The sequence below is a fragment of the Neofelis nebulosa genome, chromosome 17, assembly GCF_028018385.1.
Source record: "Neofelis nebulosa isolate mNeoNeb1 chromosome 17, mNeoNeb1.pri, whole genome shotgun sequence".
Classification (NCBI taxonomy): domain Eukaryota; kingdom Metazoa; phylum Chordata; class Mammalia; order Carnivora; family Felidae; genus Neofelis; species Neofelis nebulosa.
This window is the reverse complement of record NC_080798.1, coordinates 35093221-35113506: the sequence shown is the minus strand read 5'-3', so window position 1 is coordinate 35113506 and position 20286 is coordinate 35093221. Positions and strand designations below refer to the sequence as shown.

Genomic DNA, 20286 nt, shown 5'->3' with positions numbered 1-20286 from the left:
CGGAAGCCAGGCCTTTTCCTGGCCCTTCTCTGAAGGGATGTTTGTTTTTTTTTTTTAGAGAACCAGGAATGTCCCGTTTCCCCCAATTGTGAGGAGGGCACACGTAGGTTGAGATGCATGGCTCACCCGTGTTTCCAGGGAGCCGGGCCTCATTTTGGTCTCAGCTCAGGGAACTGAGCCCTGCAATCTAACTCAAACATGGAGGAATGGTGGCCACCGCTTGGATGTCTGAGAATGGGGCACAAGATCAGCCAGGCCACGCTCAGGGACAAAGCTTCCCCACATTGCTCACGGAGTGGCACTTCTCTGCACACATCTGTCCCTTCTCTGCCCCTCTCCAAGGGTACATCCCCGTCTGGTCCTTCACTCCCCCAGAACTGTCTGCACGTGGAATTCGGGGTCATTCCAGCCCCCAGCCTTGATAGCTGGCTGTTCACACACCACCGGCCCTAGCTGGCGCAGTCTCAAAAGAGCATCCGCTTGGTGCAGTCTGGCCACTGGCTGGGTCCCCGCAGCCAGATGTTCATCCTGTCAGGCAGCGGGGCAGGGCTGTGAAGCTCCAACAGGGCGATGTCTGAGGTGGGCGTTGGGGGAGGTAAAGGTGGACTTGTTCCCAGCAGTCCCTACCCTTGGGGTGAGGTGTCATGGCCGCCCTTCCTGCCACTGTGTTCATGCTTTTCCTTCTTTCACAGGGTGATCAGGACTACGGCTTACCTGCTCTACAGTCTGCATTTGAACTCATGTCTGTATTACTGGGCGTCAGCCTTTCAGGGCATCGGCTCCACTCACTGGGTTTACGATGGCGTGGGAAACGGGTGAGCCACAGTCTTCTTCCTGGGCTGTAATTCACAGTCCTAAGAGTCCCGGAAGGGAGTCCCATCGCCACCATGTTACTGAGGCCACCTTGCTCCCAAGCCACCATTGACATGATAAAGCTTGAGGACCACGTCTCCGTGTCCTCACTGAGCTAACATTTCCTGAGCACCTGCCACGGGCCGGGCGGAGGCGAGCACAGACGTGAACAAGGCTTGCTAGAAAGATCCTTTCAGCCTCCCAAAGTGTAGTAGAGTTGGCAAATTCACTTCACATGTGCGTCTACCCTTCTACCCCATGGTCACGTCCAAGTGGGAAGGAGGCCGGAGCACACTTCTCAACATTGCTTCCTGGCTAATCACCAGCCGTGCAGAAGCTGGCACACAAGGCGAACCTTCCTGCCAATCCAGAGAGCTGCCTTACATTGTGGGACGTGCTCAAATAATGATGATGGCAACGGTACTGCTACTAATAATAGCGACAAGCACTTAGAACAGACAACACTTACTAGGTACTGTTTGAAGTACTTAACCTAGCAATTCACTTAATCCTTCCAGTAATCTTCCAGGACACGAGGTAGGTACCGTCATCATCTCTGTTTCACAGATGAGGTAACAGACGTGAAATGATCTCCCAAGGTCACACAGTGACTTCATAAGTTCAAGAGCTGGGATTTTAACCTCGGCAGCGTGGCTACAGTCTTAACTGGGATACCATCTGCCCGGTGCTGGAGAGGTGTGGAGAAGGTGGCATGGGACAGTCAATTCCAAAAAGTTACGTTTGATTTTGGCCTCGGTAGGTGGAGAGAAGGGACAGAGAACCCCTGGGGGAGGGAGCGGCCCATAGAAAGGTGTGGAGGTGCAAAATGGTGGCATCAGGGCACTGGGAGCCATCTTGTGTGGTAGAGAGGATGGTCCAATACTGTGGCCACTAGCCACATGGGGCCACCAATTACTTGAAACGCGGTGTGACAGATGTGAATTACACGCAGGTTTGGAGGACATGAATAAAAAGTCAACTGCCTTATTGGTAATGTCTAAAATACTGGTTACGTGTCAAATATTGATTTTGATATTTTGGGTTGACTAAAAAACATTACTGAAATTAATTTCACCTGTTTCTTTTTACTTCGCAAAAAAGTAGCAACTAGAAAATTTTAAATTACATTTATATGGGTCGCATCATATTTTTATTGGATGGTGTGGTTCTAGGCAATGGAGAACCAGTAGAGAGTTCTTTTTTGCTGTTCTTTGTTTCATGTATCTTTATTCTGACTATAAAAGAAAGATCAGGGAGCGCCTGGGTGGCTCAGTTGGTTAAGTGTCTGACTCTTGATCTCAGCTCTGGTCTTAGTCTCAGGTTTGTGGGTTCAAGCCCCATGTTGGGCTCCGTGCTGGGCATGAAGCCTACTTAAAAAGAAAGAAAGATCAGGAACATACTTTACTATATTTCTTTGATTCTAAGATTCAGTTAATTACATGATACAATATTGAGTCAACACAGCCTTTTGGAAAAAAAGAAATATTACAATAAATGTACACATATTGTAAGATACATCCTAATTTTAGAAATGTGAAAATGTGGAAAAGTGTGTAGCCCACAGGGATATGCATTATATCATGCATATTTGCCCATCACTGAATTGTTTTCAAGCCACTGTCTACACCCGCCCCCCACTGCCCCGCTGTACAGAGAGGTCAGCATCCCTTCAACCATTCTATCATCATTGGGCGTGGAAGGTGTTTCCAGTTCTTCTGTCTGACACGTGATAATCGCAGTGTGCATCTCTGTATATGAATCTTTGTCCTCTGGCCTGATTGTTTCCTCACACTGAATTCCTAAGGGGAGATGGCAGGGCCAAGGATATGAGCATTTTTAAGATTAAAAAAAATATTATTATTTTAATTAGTACACTATGTTCTTAGAGCAATTCTAGGTTTACTGAAGAGCCGATAGGAATGTACAGGGAGTTCCCATGTGCTGCCACATTTTTTTAATGCTTAAAAAAAATTTTCTTTTATTTTGGGGACAGGGAGGTACAGAGAGAGAGAGAGAGAGAGAAAGAGAGAGAAAGAGGGAATCAGAGAATCCCAAACAGGCTCCACACTGCCAGCGCAGAGCCTGATGTGGGGCTCGAACTCACAAACGGTGAGATATGACCTGAGCTGAAGTCAAGAGTTGGACGCTTAACGGAGTGAGCCACCCAGGCGCCCCTGCCACATTTTCAAAGGTTGGATGGATATGGAAAGCTAGCCCAGTTGACCTCTCACCTCTTGCCTCAAAACCTTTTAAGCAGGGGGATGACAAGACCCTGGGGGATCTCAGAAAGGGGACTCTGCTGGTTTTGGCGGAGGTGGGGACAGACATAGAGGACAGGAGCAGAGGAGCCAGTTAGGGGGAGCAACAAAAGGCCCAGACAAAGGGTTTCTGTGATCGAGAAAAGGGAGGGCAGTGTGGGAAGGAAACCAGAAGCACACGAGGTCCAGACCAGGGGAGTGAGCCTGGAGATCCAGGGCACAGGCTTTAGGGACAGGAGGCCAGGGTAGGAAGAATAGAAGCTGTTCATTGAAATTAGCTCAGTGACCTTGGCTGAGGCCCTTCCTTTTTCAGAGACTCAGTTTCTCCTCTACAACATGAGGATAGTCTTGTATTCAGATTTCTTGTGAGGAATAATAAACTAATGTGTGTAACACGTCCAGCTCGTGCCTGGATGGGAGTCAGTGACCACCTCCTGGCTACACTCATTCTTATGGGGAAGCCGGCATACCAGGAAAGGGGTTCCCAACCTGGGATCCAGAGATATAAGGGGGTCCCACTCCCAACCCTGGAAATTGGAGCCCAGTTTTGAGAACTTGCTGGCTTCCCTAAGGAGAAGATTGCTAGCTTTCCATATCTATCCATCAAGGGGGTTTGTGCCCCAACAAGCTTAAACCCAAGTCCCAGGAGCAGGCCTGGCAGGCCCATCATGGGCAGGCCCAGGATGGAATGGCAAGCAGGGAGGGGGAGGGCAGGGGACAGCTGTCTGGGACTCCCTTCTGCAGGGACCTTGGAAGGGGCACACTGTCTTGGCCACACTACTCTTCTCCAAACGAAATCCTACAGGGAACCAACCCCCAATATGTGCCACAAAACCACAAATGGTAAAGGATTCCTCCAGAAGTCCAATATCATGGGTAATAATCACTTTCAAAATAGTGACCATTTGTTGAGTGTCTGCTGTGAGCCAGGGGCTTGAGGACCCAAGTTCCCACAGAGCTGGGTCCTTTATCCTGCTCTGCTTCTGCCTGGCCTGGAGCATGTAGGGGTCCCCACAGGACACAAGGACTTCAGGGAGGCCTCAGAAATGCCAGGCCAACAGAAGATTCCTCCAATCAGAAAGAGTGTGGGGAAAGCTCTGGGGACGTTGCTCATGTCGCCTTTCTGTCGGGTGGCCTGGCAGCCCCCCGCCCCCCCCCCCCCCCCAAGCTCCCAGCCAGAGGTCAGCTGTGTCTGTGCTTATGGCTGCGCCCTCTGGTGGCTGGGACCAGTATGATGGGGGACTTAACAGGGGAGGCCTGTGTTGTCCCGGGATCTCTGTGTACCGGGAGGGGGGGGGGGGGGGGAGGGGTGAGGAGCAGGGCTGCCCAGAGCCCTGCCCCAGGCCTTGTAGCTAGTAGTCAGAGGCAGAGCACCCCCCTCAACTTCCCAACAACCTCTGCTTCCCCCTCCCTGTGCTCATCGCACGATTTCTTGCCTGTCCCCACCAGGGGGTGAGCTTCTTGAGGACACAGGCGAGCCTGTTCCCCACTGCAGGCATGTGGCAGGCACCAGTAACAGTGAAGGCTGTGGTCGCTGACGTGTACTGACAGCCCGTCCGTTCTAGCACCTCATTTCGTCCTCACAATCACCCTGTGAAGGATGTTTCACTGCCATCATGCCCATTTTAGGAGAAAGAAGCTGAGGCTTGCTGAGACTGAGTAGTTCGTCCGCATCACGCAGCTAGGAAGTGGCAGAGCTGGGTTCGAGCTGGGGCAGTCCAGCTCCAGGGCCCGTGTTCTAACTATGACTCTGCATAATTAGCTGGTGAATGGAGCTCAGGGGAGGACCCGTTTGAGGCCATCCTCAGGCTGGATTATCTGCTAGCCGGATCATGTTCTTGATTGTGGAGCTGTGCAGGGACCTTGAAAGTGTGCGTGTGTCAGGACACGGGAGCCAGGGCAGGCTCTGGATGCCTCCTGGGTGCCCTGGTAGGAAGACAGGAAAGCCAGCTGGGATTGTCCTGTCTTTAAGCTCTGTTGACCTCACCCGTTGCTGACCCCTGGGAAGGCACAGCCTGAAGGCGTGAACAGGTATATGAGGGACTCTTATTTCTTTGTGATAATGAGATCAGCTTGGGGCATCTTCTATTCCTTTTACCACCGAGTGGGACCCCATCACCCATACCTCCCTTCCCTGGGTCATGTGCCTGTGTAGAGTGATTACAAACAGTGGGGTGACAGCTCAGAGAAACATATGGCAACCTGAGTTCTGATTCCAGCTCCAGACCTTGCCAGCTGGTGACCGTGAGTGTTTCCTTTCCCTTCTGGGGCCTCAGTTTCCCTGTCTGGAAAATGGATGGGCAAGGGAGAGGGTCAGAAAAGATAGCCCTCAAGGTATCTTCCAAGTCTGATGTTGCTCTTGCTTTCCATGAACCAACATGATGGGATGGCCAAGGGAAGTTGGTGGAAATTGAAAGAATATTGAGGGAGCCCAGGCATCAGGAGTCAGAAGACCCTGGTCTATCCTCCTGCCAGGTGTTTTGAGCAGTCTCCCAGAGCCTCAGTTTCCACATCTGTAAATGGGGGTGATAACATGCCCCTTCAGGGTTGGGGCAGAGCCACAACCCAGCAAGACAGCATCTGTGAACACACTCCAGAAAGTACAGAGCGCTCTATGCATGTGCAGCTGTTTTCCTTGCACTTAGAAGGTATAAAGCGTTTTCTTTTTTGCACAATGCACATCTGTCAGAGCAGGACACCCAGGCTCAGCACGGTGGGGCCTTTGCTGACCGCGGTCCCCTTCTTCTTCTCTCTCCAGCTACATTCGCTGTTACTACTGGGCTGTGAAGACCCTCATCACCATTGGCGGGCTGCCCGACCCCAAGACACTCTTCGAAATTATCTTCCAGGGGCTGAACTATTTCACCGGTGTCTTTGCTTTCTCTGTGATGATCGGACAGGTACCTGGGTCCCTGGTCTGGCTTGCCACGCACCTGCCTGCGGGGCCCGTCTCCTTCCCACCGCTGCCACAGATGTCACCGTCTGTGGCCATTGCTTTTGAACTAAGCCCGGGAAAGAGCACAGGACCTCGAGTCAGGAGGCTGGAGCCCTGGGGCCTGCCGGGCGAAGAGGATGGTGCAGAGGTCTGGGTCCGATTCTTCTCTGCCGTTGCTTCCATTTGAAATGTCAGTCCCTTTGGGCTGTCTTTGGAGAGCTGGGCCGAATGGCTTTCTGCAAAGCCTGGGGATTTGGGCTGTTCCCTTGGAGAGAAACCTGGAGAGTATCTAATATGCTGGGGGTGCATCTCATGTTCTGATCAGCACATGGGGCCGCAATCAGCCGGCCTCAAAATTGCCTCTAGGGGCCCTGCCCTGCAGGGCAGTACACTGAGTTATTTTCTCCAGTAAGTTCAAAGTGGCCTCTGGCACCAAGGGGCCATGTCGTACCAGAATCAGCCCAGCCCAGCGAGGCATCTCCTCCTGGTGGGGCCCCAGGGGCCCTCACGTCCCATGTCCACCTTGGAGATGGAGTTTCCCTTGTCAGACAGTCCCCTGTCTCTGTGTGTAGACATGGAACTCCCTGTCTCCTGATCCCCCTTCCTCGAGCACCCCTGGTCAGTGTAGAGTAAACATGCTCATGACACATGTCCCCAGAGCCCCACTCTGATCCTTGACTTTTCCTCCCCGGCCCTAGATGAGAGACGTGGTGGGGGCCGCCACTGCAGGGCAGACCTACTACCGCAGCTGCATGGACAGCACAGTGAAGTACATGAACTTCTACAAGATCCCCAGGTCCGTACAGAACCGTGTCAAGACCTGGTACGAATACACCTGGCAGTCCCAAGGCATGCTGGGTAAGACCAGTGCCCCGGCTGCCAGGCAGCTACCCCCTGGCCACCTCCTCCCGGGGCCCTGCCTTTTTGGTCCCAACCTTTGACCCTGTATCCCTGAGGTCCTGAACACTTACTTAAGTGAGAGGGGCCTAGGGAGGTCTGTGAGGTGCCCCAGGCTGGGCCGTCGAGAGACCCCTGAAGACTTGAGAGCCGTGTCTTCTGGATGCCCTGCCCCCTCACTTCACCTGCCTTGAAATACATCCCCATCAGAGATGGAAGTACAGTTGAAATCAGGAGAGAAGGAAGACCCCCTCTCGCTTTCTCTTTCCATATACACACATACACATATATTGTTTGTCAACTTTTTGATGTTATGCTTTCCTTCTGAAATTATTTGGCTACAACCATGCATTTCATTCACCACTGTTTCTGCCTTCTTGTCAGAAGAACTGGGGTGTGCCCAGGAATTCTCGCAAAGTGGGAGAACCTTAACCCGTACGTTGTTTTCAAATGTAGTGAAGTTTTTGTGAATTCTAAACGGAACCCTTCATAAAATTTGAATATGCTATTTATATGTTGATTTATTTACAGTTATGTTTTTTCCAGTTTCCTTTTTATCTTTGGGAGCTAGTAATTTCGTTTTCAGAGCGTAGACATCATTTTGGAGCCCTCTGACGAGCCTGTGGGCCACTGACTGTGTGCCTTAGAGCCCCCTCAACTCTCTCAGCTAATTAAGGAGCCCCCTCACTGCTTCCATGGGCTTCCCTCTGGCCTTGAAGAAGCTACACGTCAACTCCAAGCTCTCCTGAGCTGAAGGTGTTGTCAAATCTGTGAGTGTAGAATCTTCATTAGCGTCCGTTGCTACTGTGCTCACTCTACACAAGGCACATTCACGTGCATTGCCTCGTCTGTGCCAGTGATGGACTTGTGACATCTGAATCATTGCCCCCTTTCACAAGGGCGCACATTAAGGATGAGAGAGGGCTCTGACCTGCCCAGGGTCATACAGATCAGCTCTTGAGCCCATAAATAATTGTGGTGGAGTAGAAGGGAATCGGGATTGGGGTCAGGTTGTGCCTTTCTTGTCCCCAGTACCGACATTCATTCTGTGCCAGGCTCCCCATTCATTCAGTGCCAGGTCTGAGCACTGCAGACCCATCACGGGGAAAAATAGACAGGGCCCCTACTCTCCTGGGACTGGCCTTGGAGCCCCACGGCCTGTGTGGGATCTGATTCCATCCCCCTGGGCTGCGAGCAAGTCACTGCCTTCCTGAACCTCCCTTTCTGTAAGGTGGGGGTTATAGTAGTGGGCACCTCTTGTGTTGCTGGGAGGTTTAATAAAACTATCTCTGTAAAGCTCTGTAAAACAGTGTTTGAAATACCTTAGTTCTTGCTAACATTCTTAGAGCATGAAGAGGACAGACTAGTATTAACAAACCATTGCAATAAAGAGTGTGATCAGCGCTACAGCACAGAGACTGCTAACATAATAGCGGGTGGGGGAATCTCAAGAGAAGGCTTCTTGGAGGAGTACTGGGTTCTGAAGGATGAGTGGAAGTTAACTACGGGGGTGTTTCTTGCAGAGGGAATAGCATCCAAAAAGCCCAGAGAGGGTACTCTCCTAGTATAGAGTGGTTCTAGATAACAGAGGAATGGCGTGGCTGGGGTCCCATGTGGGGGGAGTGGGGGGTAGAGGCCTGGATGTGTCTCTGACCATTGCCAGGGTCTCCTTTGCAGATGAGTCAGAACTGATGGTGCAGCTTCCGGACAAGATGCGGTTAGACCTCGCCATCGATGTGAACTATGACATTGTCAGTAAAGTGGCTCTCTTCCAGGTATGGCCCACCTAGCGCCCTCATCCCCAGGGTTCTGGGAAGCCCCAAGCCCCCACCCTCCTCTAAACGGGCATTCTTTCCCCCTCCTCCTGGGGACAGGGCTGTGACCGACAGTTGATCTTTGACATGCTGAAGAGGCTTCGTTCTGTCGTCTACCTGCCCAATGACTATGTGTGCAAGAAGGTGAGTGGCCCGAGGCAGCTGCAAGGCAGTCTGGGATTTACAGCGCATCTCCCTGCTAGGAGCTGTGCTGAAGGGGGTGCCTCTGAAGGCCCAGGGGGTTTGCAAGCCCAGGGAGAGCAGAATTGCTGGGGAGGGACAGGGACTGTAGCACCAGTGAAATGACCCCAGGGCTCCTGGGTTGTTTGGCATTGAACTCAGGTGTGCCTCAGGCTTTGCTCCTTTTGACACAGGACCAGGGGAATCAGGACGAGGAACCCCACTTTCCAGAAAAGGAAAACCTAATGAGAAGTAGGTCCTTGACTGTGTAGATGAAACTGCTCCCAGGGTCTTGGTCTTCCTTTCAGAAAAATGGGGCAGCAGAAGGGCTGGGATAGGTCAGAGGTTGCAAACTGATGGCCTTTGCATAGCAGCCAGCCCATTCGTTGTTTTGTGGGGTTTTTTTTCCTAATCTTAAAAAAATGTTGAAATAGTTCCCAACCTTTAAAAACTTGAAGGTTTTGGGGTGCCTGGGTGGCTCAGTTTTATGAGCATCCAACTTCAGCTCAGGTCATGATCTCACAGTTCATGGGTTCAGGCCCTGCATCAGGCTCTGTGTTGACAGCTCAGAGCCTGGAGCCTGCTTCGGATTCTGTGTCTCCCTCTCTCTCTCTGCCCCTCCCCTACTAGCACTCTGTCTCTGTCTCTGTCTCTCTCTCTCTCTCTCTCAAAAATAAATAAATATTAAAACTTTTTTTTTTAATTTGAAGCTTTGCATAGAAAGTCAGATTTCTGGCTGAAAACAGAAAAAAATCTGTTAGCACTGAGCCCTCCTTTCCTAAATAGCAAGAGTCCCCTGAAGGGGAACATTGCCCTCCCTCCTGATGCCACAGGCCCCACCCCTCCCCACTGCCCCATACCAGGCTCCCCTCACTCCTTAAACCACCCCTCTGATCCTGGAAAACGTTTGGATTTGAACCCAGGGCTCCACATGTCTAGGGCTTCTGCTTCCATTCTTCAAGGTGAGACCAAGGTCACCTGGTGAGTGAGTGGTTAAGGTGGAAGGACAGGAACTCAGGTCTGAGTCCTCTTGTTCCCAAGCTGTCAAGACAGGGGTGAAAAAAAAAAGCCCAAGCAACCCCTGTAAGACTCAGGAAACCAGCCCAAGAAGGCCCCCATCTCCAAGTTGTATGCTGTGCAGCAGTGAAGTTTCTGGAAGCAGAGAGCCCAGGGAAATGGGGAAACAGTGTTACAGATGGTTGAGAATTTAGAGAGGCAGCCCTAGAGGCCAAGGGGTTTGGGAACAATAGAGTGATTTGTCTGATGCTGGAGCTGCTTCCTAGCTGTGCAGCCTTGGGGCACTGGCTTCCCCTCTCTGACTCTCTCTCTTCTCATGGGTAAAGTAGGGATATTGAGGCTACCGCCTCATGGGATGGTTGTGAAAATTGAGTAAGTTGTGCCTACAGAGTTTGGCACCGTGCTGGCACAGAAGAGGTACCATTGCTGCTGTTATTATCCTTGAGGGTAATGTAGAATCTACTGCAAATGAGGAAGCGTCAGCCAGGTGGTTGGAGTCGGCAGGTGGAAGTGAGCCCTTGATGAGCAAGTGCGAATGGCACCCTCTGCTGTCCAGTTTTGCTCCGCGATGATCTCTCTGAGACACCCCTGGAGCACCCCGCCCTCACCGCCCCGCCAACCAGGGCTGGTTAGTGAGGTGAGGGTGAGCTCTTTAGACCCTTCAGTCCGTGTCAAATTGAACACAGAAACAGGGAAATGAAACTTCCCGTTTGTTAAGAAGCTCATGCACGTGTGAGATGTCCAGGAAACGTTTGTCAGATGAATCAGAAGTGTAATCAGTTTACCTGCCCTTGATCTCTGTCCTTTCAGGTGTGACCCACAGGAAGTAGGGGTCTGTTGAGGGCATGAGGATCAGAAGGTGCATAACAGACGGGGTTTCTGATGGCAGTCCAAAGCAAGCTATTCATTCATCATTTGCTTTAATTTGGGGTTAAGACCATTGAAATAGTTTGCTACAGCTTCTGTAACAAAGGACCAGAGATTGGGTGGCTTAAACAACAGAAATGTATTGTGTCACCATCCTGGAGGCTGGAAGTCCAAGATTAAGGTGTCGGTGGGGGTTGGTTCCTTCTCAAGGCTGTGAGGAAAGGATCCGCTCCTTTCTCCTTGGCTTATAGATGGCTCTCCCCTCCCTGGGTCACTTCATGTTGTCTTCTCTGTATGCCTGTCTCTGTCCAAATGTCCCCTCTATAAGAACACCAGTCATGTTGGGTGAGGGGCTCACCCAACTCCAGTTCGGCCTCATCTTAATTTAACTAATTATATCTGCAATGACCCTCTTTCCAAAGAAGGTCATATTCTGAGCAACTGAGTTTAGGACTTCACCAAGTGAGTTTGGGAGGGACACAGTTTAACCCACAACAACCATAAAGTCGAACCAGACCGTCTGGGTTCAAATCCCTGCTCTCCCCTGGCCTAGTTTTGTGCCCTCGGGCAAAGAGTTCGTATCCCAGAGCTGTTGGGGATTAAGCAGGCTCAGACACATAAAGCACTTAGAACAGTGCCTCGCACAGACGAACATTATACAAGGGCCAGACAACATGATTGATGTTGTTTTCATTCCTATTTCAATCAGCCAATGCTTACCAAGCTCCTAAAGTGGTATGTGGTAGGCACAGGTATCAGCTTATTGTATGAACCACTGTTGGACTTTCCATGCCTCTGGGCCCTCCACTGGAGTGTATCAATGGGAGTTTGCAGAATGCATTGCACCCGCACCTCCTAGCTTACCTCGAATTTTGCTTTCCATCACACCACTAACTCCCCATATAACCCTGTCAGGCAGGTTCGGGGTGGCCACTCTCCCCAATCCACAGATGGGGAGACTGAGGCCCCAGAGGGGAAGTGACCAAGTTGGTGGTGGGGCTGGATGCCGGCTCACGTTCCTCTGTGCTGTGCCACCAGCCTCTGGGCCCAGCCCTGCTGCCTTTATGGTCATTTTGGGAAAAGACAGAGGGGCTCACCCTTTCTCTGTTTCAGGGGGAGATAGGCCGAGAGATGTACATCATCCAGGCAGGACAGGTGCAGGTCTTGGGTGGCCCTGATGGGAAGGCCGTGCTGGTGACGCTGAAGGCTGGATCTGTGTTTGGAGAAATAAGGTCAGAGGGACGCTGGGGTGAAATGAGGAGACGTGGGCCCCAGCTGGAGGGGCGGGTGGCCAGCGGGTGGGACTTCGTCCTCAAGGGCTGTGGATGCTGACATATGCAGGGTCGGCCCTGGCTCTGCGCCGTGTGGGGCTGCCACCGTGCTCCAGGCAAGAAGTAGAGAGGAGCACTTTAGTGGGATCACAGCCACAGCCTGCCACCTCTCACCTCCCTCCCTTTTCTGCCCCAGCTTGCTGGCTGTTGGTGGCGGGAATCGTCGCACCGCCAATGTGGTCGCCCACGGGTTCACCAACCTCTTCATTCTGGATAAGAAGGACCTGAATGAAATTTTGGTGCATTATCCCGAGTCTCAGAAGTTACTCCGGAAGAAGGCCAGGTACATTATTTTTATTAAAAAAAGTCTGTATACACTTCAGGGTGCATTTTGCAAAGACTAAAACTTTCGCTTATATAACCGTTGTACCTTTATCAAAATCAGGAAATTCAGTATTGAAACGATGCTATTATCTCATCCCTAGTCCATCTTCAAATTTGATTAATTGTCCCAGTCGTGCCTTTTATGGACTTTCCTATCTTCTTTTCTATTCCTGAATCCAGTGGAGGACCACCTGTTCATTACACTGCCTCATATCTGCAGTCTCCTTCGATCTGGGTTCGTTCCTCAGCCTTTTTCCATCTTTAGTGACTTCGAAGAGGACAGGCCAGTTATTTTGTAGAATGTCTCTTCATTTAGATTCAGCTGATGTTCTGATATTTTCTCATGATTACCTTCAGGTTCTGCATTAGGGCAGAAATTACTCAGAAGTGATGTTGTGGGGGCGCCTGGCTGGCTGGGTCGGTAGAGGATGTGTCTCTTGTTGTTGTTCAAGCCTCATGTTGGTTGTAGAACTTACTTTATTTTTTTTTTAATTTTTTTTACGTTGATTTATTTTTGAGACAGAGAGAGACAGAGCATGAACGAGGGAGGGTCAGAGAGAGGGGGAGACACAGAATCTGAAACAGGCTCCAGGCTCTGAGCTGTCAGCACACAGCCCAATGTGTGGCTTGAACTCACGGACTGTGAGATCATGACCTGAGCGGAAGTCGGACGCCCAACCGACTGAGCCACCCAGGCGCCCCGAGCTTACTTAAAAAAAAAAAAAAAAAGGGATGTTGTATTCTTCTTAGAGCAGCATATCGAGAGGCATGAGATGCTGGTTTCTCCCAGTATTATTGATGATTTTCCTTTCCATCACTTGGTTAATTAAGCCTTCTGGACTCTAAAGTTAACATTTTTCTCTTCAAAATTGATAAGTAATTAGTGGGGAGTCACTCTGAGGCTATCTGGACCTCCTGTTCCCCATCAAGCCTTCACTTGCTACTTCCAGTGCCCATTGAGGGTTCTTGCTAAATCAGTGATTGCCACAGTGGTTGCCAAATGGTAATTTTCTGACTCCTACGTATTGTGCCTTCTACGTTTATTAGTGAGCATTCTACTTTAAGGAAGAGCTTTCTCTTCCTTCCCATTTATTGGTTTATTCATTTATCTATATCAATATGGATTTGTTTTGTTCCATAAATATCACGTTACACTCATTGTTTTGGTGTCAAATTGCACTACCTTTGGCCAGCAGGCCCCTCTTCAGGCTTGCTCTTGTGACTCTTTGTAACGTCCCCAACACGTTTTAGCACTTTCTTGCTAACAGCCACAATAAGATGCTCTGGGGTCATCTTGTACTTTCCCTGCCACATCCCTGGAGATGGCCATTTGATTCCTTGTAGGTGGAAATGGTTTTTAGAAACCAACATTTGAGCACTCCGTGTGCTCATTGCTACTGGGGTGCTACTAGGCTCTGAAGTGGGCAGAGCTGGGAAATACACCCACATGCAAATATGCATAAATAAGTGTAGGAGCACCTGGGTGGCTCAGTCAGTTGAGTGTCCGACTTCAGCTCAGGTCATGATCTCATGGTTCATGAGTTCAAGTCCCGCATCAGGCTCGCTGCTGTCAGTGTGGAGCCTGCTAGGATTCTCTCTTTCCCTCTCTCTGCCCCTCCCCCACTTGTGTTCTCTCTCTCTCTCTCTCTCTCAAAAATAAAACAGTAAACATTAAAAAAATACGTGTATCTATATATGTGTATATATCAACATCTATTTTTCTGTCTGTATCTGTGTCTGTACCTAACGATTTCAGTCCAACACCATGGAAATCCTTCTAATCTGTTCCTTTCCCATATTTGGTAAATTTCTTCTCCAACCCTGAGAAATTTAGCTCTCTTTACCCTCATTACATTAACTCCTTTGTTCAGTCCTACCATATAGAGAAAGCAGTTTCAGAATTGCTCTCCCATACCACTGGGGTGGGGGCTGGGGAGAAGCCTTCTCAGCAGAATTCAACATTTGGTGCATTCCCTTTGGTCTTTAGCCTGAGTGTCTACGATGTAAGTGTTGTGTTCAGAGTTATTTGGATTCATTTCTTTTTTCTCCCTTTAGTGTGGATGTTCTGTTCATGTGAAATACACCCAGGTTTGCATCCCATTTTTTATGATTCCTCTCACCCCCAATCCTTGTTGATTTTTTGTTGTTTTGAATATGTCAAACATTAACATGGCACCCAAAGTCATAATGCAACAAAATGGGATGCCTGGAGACTGTCCCAGCTACCCCCCCCCCCCACTAGTTGCCCCTATACAAACCCAGGCTCATTAGTTTCTGCTGCTTCCTCAATGTGTTTCCTTCTGCAGAAATGGGCGGATGGGTGAATATTTTCTTTTCTTTTCTGTCTCACACAAAAGGTAGCATACTGTAGACTTTCTTTTGCACTTTGCTTTTTTTCACATGACAACAAATCCTGAGAAGCCTTCTCTATCAGGCCATAGACCCATCTGCATGCCTCTGATGCTTGCAGACCATTTCTATGAATGGGCGTTTAGGCCATTTCCAATATTTTGCAATTCTCAACAGTGCTGCAGCGAACCACCTCGTGTATCTGTGTTTTGTACTGTTGAAGAATAGGTAAGTTTTTAGAAAAGCAGTTTTTTGTTGTTGTTGTTTTCAAACCCTTCAGATCAGGTTTTGAGTTGAGTGATGGAGGCAGCAGCATGTGGTAGAAAATCCACAACAGGCTTGGGAAGTTACAGGGCTCAAACCCTGTCCGTGTGAGGTATTGGATGTGTGGTTTTAGAGAAGTTACTCAACTTCTCGGGTCTCAGTTTTCTGCAGTTCTATAAAATAAGGGTAATCCCCTCTACTGTGTTGTTGGGAAGATTAAATAAAATAGTGTGTATGAATGTCTCCAGCAAGGTACCTGGCATGTGGGAGAGCTCAGTGAACATTAATAATGGTTCCTCTTTATCCATTAAATCCTCTCTATAATTTTCTCATTGGAGAAAGCCTTTTCAAATCTATCTATCTGGTTTTCTGGTTTTCCCTCCCTTGCCTTTTATCATATATTCCTATTTTCTACCTCATTCTATGAAATGACACCATAAATAAACTGCCTCCATTCACAGCACACAATAATTTATTGAGTACATAGTTCTAGGCCCTGGGGACACAGCAGGGACCAAATAAAGCTTGAATTCTAATAGGGGAGACCAACAATGGAGAAATGAATTGTTATGCGATATCCCCAGCTGGGCACAGGGCTGTGAGGGGACACAAAGCCACATCGAGGAGACAGAAGTGATGGAGGGAGTTACTTGAGATAAGTTGGCCAGGAAAAACCATTCTGAGGAAAGTGGTATTTCAGCTGGGACCTGCACAGAATAAAAGCATGAGCAGGACTGCTTGCAGGGAAGAGCATTCCAGCCAGAGGGAACAGCATGTGCAAAGGCTCTGCGGAGGAGCAAGCTCAGTGTGTGCGTGGACCAGCAAGAAAATAAGAGTAGCTTGATATGGGATGGGAGAAGTCAAGGGGATGAGCTTGGGTAGGGCCTCACAGGTGACGCCTTGCAGTGGCTTTGGGTTTTATTCTGAGGGAGATGGCAGCTGTGTGGGGTTTTACACAGACGAATGATTTGACATGACTTAAGTTTTAACAAAACCCCTTCGGCACCCCCAGGTGAGTGGAGGCTGTGTTGATGTTGGCCCATAATACATGCAGGATGCTGGGGTCCCCTGAGGAAGGAGGCCACCCTGTAACCCAGCTTCCCTGTTTGCTCTTAGGGAAGCCACTGGGCCCTTCCAAAGGCCGGTCTGTCTGAACTTCTCCCACAAAATTTGCCCATTTCCTCTTGCTCTCCTGAGGAACAGGGAAATATAGCCAATCCTCATTAGTCGCGTATTTGCGATTCTGTGTTTGCAATTCACCTACTCACTAAAATTTATTTGTAACCCCGAAATCAGCACTCACGGGCATTCCCAGTAATCCGTGGATGTGTGCAGAGCATTGAAAACTTTGAGTTGCCCGAAGTGCACGTCCTGGGCAGAAGTTGAACAAGGTGACGCTCTGCTCTATTGTTTCAGCTTGTAAGCATCTGAACACTTGGAAGCAAGCGTCCTTTTGTGGTCTGTTTAGTGCCACCTTTTTCACATTTTTGTGATCCTTATTGGTGATTTTGCTATTTAAAATGGCCCCTAAGTGTAGTGCTGAGGTGCTGTCTGTGTTCCCAAGGGCAAGAGGGCTGGGATGGGCCTTACAGAGAAAACATGTGGGTTAGACAAGCTTCGTTGAGGCATGACTTTCAGAGATGTTCGTCGTGAGTTCAATGGTAATGAATCAACTGTGTATTACATAAGATGTCTGTAAACAGAAACACACACAAATATTGATCACTTGATGAAAATGTTGTCATGAGAGGCTCGCAGAAACCTAAGCCTGTGTTTGCCCCAGAAACAATGACTTGGTGTTCACTAATTCGGTGTTTGCAGGGGTTCTACAGAGCGACACTACCAGGTATAGTGAGAATCGACTGTTAATGTCTGAGAGCGGGCTCCAGGTCCCCCTACCCTGCCTTCTTCCCCCAACAAGAGGAGCAAGGCCCAAGAAAACCACCCATTTCTTTGGCTAGGTTAGGTGAGGGTGTGGCAAATCAACTAGCATCCCGCAGAGGCTCCTGACCACGTGTGGTGAGCCTGTGCCTGGCACTGGAGGAGGCCGGGGGGCTGAGGTGATGGCCCGGGGTGGGGAGCAGCCAGAGAAAGGAGTTGCTGACGGGCCTTGCAGCACAGAGGCCCTGGGACCAGAGCTGTGGCATGATTCATCAGAGAGGTGGTTCTCTGGAAAGGCAAGCTTGAGGACAGAGGCAGGGGATCATGTGGGAGCTCTGCCCATCAAAGGAAAAGACACGATCTGAGAGCCACAGAGCCTGGGGATGTCTGAGTTGGTGACAGCCACGTGTGGGATTCTGTCTAAACTACCTGCTTTACAGATGGAGGTGCGGAGGCCCCGAATAAGTGAAGTGCTCAGCTCTCTGGCTTGGCCACTCCAAGATATGGGGCAAAAAGGTCTCACGCATGCTACTTTCTCCAGGGATGAATGTGCGATCCTACTTATAGGAAAATGCGTCATCGGAAAATGAGGCTGAATTTCCTTAATCTGGCAATGTCCCAGAAGCCAGCTCAGTGTCTCAAAAGAGAGACAGCCCCTTAGCAATCAGAAAAGGTCCCATAGATAGATCTTTTGTGTCATTTTTGTACCATGCCGAGCCTTCCCACAGACTGTCATGCTGTGAGTTATGGACTAAATGACACAGGTGACAGTGCCAGGCATGGAGAGGCCGCTGATGAATTATCATGTTTGTGTTCTCCTGGGGGAGTCCCAGCCGGAAAATGCAAGTCTTGGGCAATTAATATCAATATGCACAATTTAAATCCATTGCCTCTGATTAGATAAGCAGCCAGTAATGGCCTCATTTTTAAACAAACAAGTTTTGCTGGAGCCCTGGTGAATGAATTTGCCAATTAGGAGTCTAGGCCCACTAGACTGCAGACACAATTCATTTGTTCTTGAGCCAAACCACTCATCACATATCTGTAGCATGAAATATTCCTTATCAAAGGCTGGGGCTCTGTTCGATGGAAGATTGTCTCCTTATTTAGAGAGCAGGGTGGCAAACTGCATTTACATCTGGGTTTTAATTCTGCCCCTGTGATTTCCTCACTGTGTGACCTTGGGAAAATTACTTACCGCTCTGGCCTTGCATATCTTTATTTGAAATGAGGGAGAAAAATAGGGCCTACCTGTGAGGAGGATTCTGTGAGATTTAAATGACAGAATGTGTATCAGTTACCTGTTGTTACGTAATGATATTACCACACATTGAGCAGCTTTTAAAACCACACGTATTGATCACCTCAGAGTTTCCGTGGGTCAGAAGTCTGGGGTGGCTTTGGTGGGGCTGCTGCAAGGCTATAATCAAGGTGCGGGCCAGAGCTGAGTCCCATCTCAAATGTCCCCTGGGGAAGGACCTGCTTCCAAGGTCACATGCCTGTGAGCCAATTGTTGGCCGGAAGCTGCCCGTGGTTCTCGCCACGTGGGCCTCCCCCAACATGGCCACTTGCTTCATCAAAGCCAGTGAGGGAGCGTCTCCTTGCAAGACAGAGATCACGATCCCATGTGACATATTCACAAAGGTGGTATCTGATCACCCTTGCTGTATTCTGCTGGTTGAAAGCAAGTCACATGTCCCACTCACCCCTCAAGGGGAGGGAACACCAGGAAGGGGGATCTCAGGGGCCACTGAAGAGGGTCTGTAAAGGACTGAGCATAGCACCCGACACATACAGACACTCAGTAAGTGTTGACAGAGGTGATGGTGAGGATGGCAAAATGACAGCGAAGCAAAAGGAAGAGAAGGGAAAGGCTTTGGGTCTTTTTTCAGCGGAGCATCCTATTTCTGAGTCCATATGTTATAGTATCATTCAGCATTTCCCGTGTGACCTCAGAAAAGTTCTTGGCCCCTCTGAGCCTGCATTCCTCCTCTATAAGGTACAGACTATAAACCCACGTCGTCCCGGTTGCTCCCATCACTTACTGAGATGCGACGCATAAAGCACTTCTCGCCCTGCTTACTCACAGTTCGCCAGCCAAAACCACCACCGCCACACCACAACCCCAGTGGATTCTACGTGAATGATGCTTTCTTCTCTCCCAGAGCATGCTTGTGATGTTCACGGGCGCTGCTTTCTTTCAGGCGCATGCTAAGAAATAACAACAAGCCCAAGGAGAAGAGCGTGTTCATCCTTCCTCCCCGGGCAGGCACCCCCAAGCTGTTCAACGCCGCCCTGGCCGTAGCAGGAAAGATGGGTGCCAAGGGGGCAAAAGCCGGCAAGCTTGCCCACCTGAGGGCCCGGCTCAAGGAACTGGCTGCGCTGGAGGCGGCAGCGAGGCAGCAGCAGTTGCTGGAACAGGTAACGCGGTTGGTTCCCCAGCCTCCCTGTCCATTTCAGCCTCGTGCCAGAGAGAGGGCCAGGGTGCCTCAGAGAGCGGGGAAATCTCTCCCCCTTCTTCACATCAGTCAGGACTCATGTGGTTGCAAGTGACAGAAATGCAAGTCACGGTGCCAGCTCACGTTAGCTTAAAAAAACAGGGAATTGATGGGGGTCGGGTAGCTGGGCAGTTCAGGCAAGGCTGGATCCAGGAGTTCAGACGATGCCCAGGGGACTGGTTTTGCCATTCTGTCATTCCTGCTTTCCTCAGGGATGGCGTCCCATCACAAGGGCACTAGGGTTACATCCTTCTGGTTTAGCAACTCCCAACGGAAAGTCCCTCTTTCCCCATGATTCCAGCAAAAGTCCCAGGGCTCACTGTCACTGGACAGAATCGGATCGCGTGCCACTTCCCCAGCCACCGACTGTGGTGGTGTGGAGAGACCAGGCTCCCCTGCCTGGGCTGAGGGGGGCAATCCTCCTACGGGAAGTCCTCCTGCACTTGCAGAGGTAGGAGCAGTGGGTGTGGGCAGGGAATGTCCCTCCCCAGATGGCAGTGATGTCCTCATATTTTATATTTGTGTCTGTGACACTTGAAAAGATTTGAAGAGAAAAAACTCTGCAGCAGGCACAGTGCCAACTGTCCTACCCGCCCCAGTCCTCGGAAATCTGAAGGGAATTTTAAAATTAGTTCTGGGATTCTTTTCTGTGACTAATGCCAAAAATGCCAATTAGAATGATTGCACTAATTATGACTATTCATGACTGTCCTTTAGGGAGGCTGTTGGGAAGGAGGCCGTGGTTAGGCAGCAGCTCCGTGGCAGGGAGGGGACTGCAGTCCACATGACAGAATTCAAAGGGGGCACCTGGGTGGCTCA

At 49.9% G+C, this 20286-nt stretch overlaps 1 protein-coding gene across 6 annotated transcripts in view; it reads left to right on the top strand.

Moving 5' to 3' along the window:
• Positions 1-20286, top strand: part of CNGB1 (cyclic nucleotide gated channel subunit beta 1) — a 77150-nt gene that overhangs the window by 52199 nt on the left and 4665 nt on the right. For all 6 annotated transcript variants that reach the window (XM_058707786.1, XM_058707788.1, XM_058707790.1 and 3 more), the window contains 8 exons: positions 693-815; positions 5869-6010; positions 6744-6903; positions 8620-8717; positions 8817-8900; positions 11934-12052; positions 12288-12434; positions 19174-19390. In XM_058707786.1, coding sequence (XP_058563769.1) covers positions 693-815; positions 5869-6010; positions 6744-6903; positions 8620-8717; positions 8817-8900; positions 11934-12052; positions 12288-12434; positions 19174-19390 — 1090 coding nt within the window. The remainder of the gene's footprint in view (positions 1-692; positions 816-5868; positions 6011-6743; positions 6904-8619; positions 8718-8816; positions 8901-11933; positions 12053-12287; positions 12435-19173; positions 19391-20286) is intronic.